This window comes from Haliotis cracherodii, unplaced genomic scaffold (assembly GCF_022045235.1).
Source record: "Haliotis cracherodii isolate W230 unplaced genomic scaffold, xgHalCrac1.p SCAF_13, whole genome shotgun sequence".
Lineage (NCBI taxonomy): Eukaryota > Metazoa > Mollusca > Gastropoda > Lepetellida > Haliotidae > Haliotis > Haliotis cracherodii.
This window is the reverse complement of record NW_027266268.1, coordinates 11,048,062-11,049,920: the sequence shown is the minus strand read 5'-3', so window position 1 is coordinate 11,049,920 and position 1,859 is coordinate 11,048,062. Positions and strand designations below refer to the sequence as shown.

At 49.2% G+C, this 1,859-nt stretch overlaps 1 protein-coding gene across 1 annotated transcript; it reads left to right on the top strand.

The window, feature by feature from the left end:
* Positions 1-661: 661 nt before the first annotated feature.
* LOC139459365 (uncharacterized) lies at positions 662-1,513 on the top strand. The gene is made up of 2 exons (XM_071240827.1): positions 662-1,025; positions 1,074-1,513. Exons 1-2 carry the CDS (start codon positions 662-664, stop codon positions 1,511-1,513), a joined length of 804 nt encoding a protein of 267 aa, XP_071096928.1.
* Positions 1,514-1,859: the final 346 nt, after the last annotated feature.

Below are 1,859 nucleotides of genomic sequence, written 5' to 3'. Positions count from 1 at the left end.
CTGTGCAGGCATTGCAAGGTAACACTTGTATGACCCAGCCACGGAAGCGGTTTGTAACGGAGTTTTTACGCCGCTTTTAGCAATATTCCAGCTATATCACGGCAGAGGTCAACAGTCGTGGGCTTTATACATTGTACTCATGTGGGGAATCGAACCCGGTCCTGAGGCGCGACAAACGAACGCCTTAACCACTAGACTACCACACCGCCCGTTTGTAATGTAATGTGTGTCAGCCTCATTGTCATGCACGCCGTTGATAAAAAACAACAAACTACAATTTTTTTTTCACATTCCATATTTTTAGGGAACCATGCAGTAGAAAAGTAGATGCCTAATAATTTACCAACCGTTCAGTAGCCCAGTCCATGACTGACTTATCTAACCATCTACATATGGAATAAGAATGACACATCTGCCAGCCGTTATATGTTTATACAGTAGACTACTGTTATAACGAATTCGAGGGGACCACTAATTTTAGTTCGTAATAACCGTAGTTCGTTATAAGCATACATACAACATATGTACAACAAATGGTCGGCACTAAAAACAAGTTCGTTATATCCGTCAGTTCGTTATAAGAGTATTCGTTATAAACATAGTTTACTGTTATATGTATTGACTGAATGACAACATTTATATTTTGCAGAAAAAGTAAAAGATGATTGCTGCACTTGTCGTTTTCCTCCCCGCACTGGTGGCAGCTACCTACCATGGCGAGCAGTACCTCCAGTCACCCCAACAGCGTGGAACGCTCTTCCCCACTGTCTTCAGTCCCCCACAATCCCAAACACAAACACAGAGAGTTTACCTCAACGTAGCCGACGTTACAGGAGGTCGCAGGGCCTTTCCCCGTCACATTAGTCCATACTTCTTCATCAACGCACCGCGAACCCTCATTCAGGCTAATGGGCTTGGGTCTGCTGCCGCACAAGGTGGACCTGCATCTGGTTTCCTGTCCGGGGGAGCCGGTGAAGGAGGTGTTGGACCTGGACTCGTTTACTTAGCAGGAGGACCTGGGGCAGGTGCTGGAGCTGGAGTTGGAGTTGGAGTTGGAGTTGGAGCTGGTGCAGGTGGTGCTGGTGCTGGTGCTGGTGCTGGAGCTGGAGCTGGTGCAGGAGGTTTTGGGCCTGGACTCGCTTACTTAGCAGGAGGACCTGGGGCAGGTGCTGGAGCTGGAGCTGGAGCTGGAGTTGGAGTTGGAGTTGGAGTTGGAGTTGGAGTTGGAGCTGGTGCAGGTGGTGCTGGTGCTGGTGCTGGTGCTGGTGCCGCTGGTGTCGGTGTCGGCGTCGGTGGCGGTCCTGGTACCGGTGCCGGTGTTGGTGTTGGTACTGGGGTTGGTGTCGGTACTGGAGTAAGCTTCAATGCTAATGCTCCATCTGGAAGCCTAATCTACCGACCGGTGTACAGGTTTGGAGATATCGAGTTAGACCATCCTGGCAGAAGAGCAGCAGCAGCAGCAGCAGCAGCAAGAACCTATGGCATTGTTGTCCCAAAAGCCACTCTGGGATGATCGCCTCACCTCACATGTCAGAAGGTAACCATATGTTTAAAGTGTCTCTTTCATGAAACATTATATGTGCAACCGGAGTGAGTGAGTGAGTTGGGTTTAACGCCGCTTTTAACAGTATTCCAGTTATATCACGGCGTGTCAGCTTAATGTGGGAGGAAAGCCCGAAGTGATGCAGGTCTTAGACGTTTACCACTTCGGTGAAACCCACGAACACGGGTATGGTGCTGACAAACCTAGAACCATAATCGGGGCAAATCGGGATTCGCGCCCACAATCATAGGTTTCTGGCGTGCCCAAGGAACGCAACTCTGCACAGACGGCTGATTTTTAGAAATTTAACCTTGAA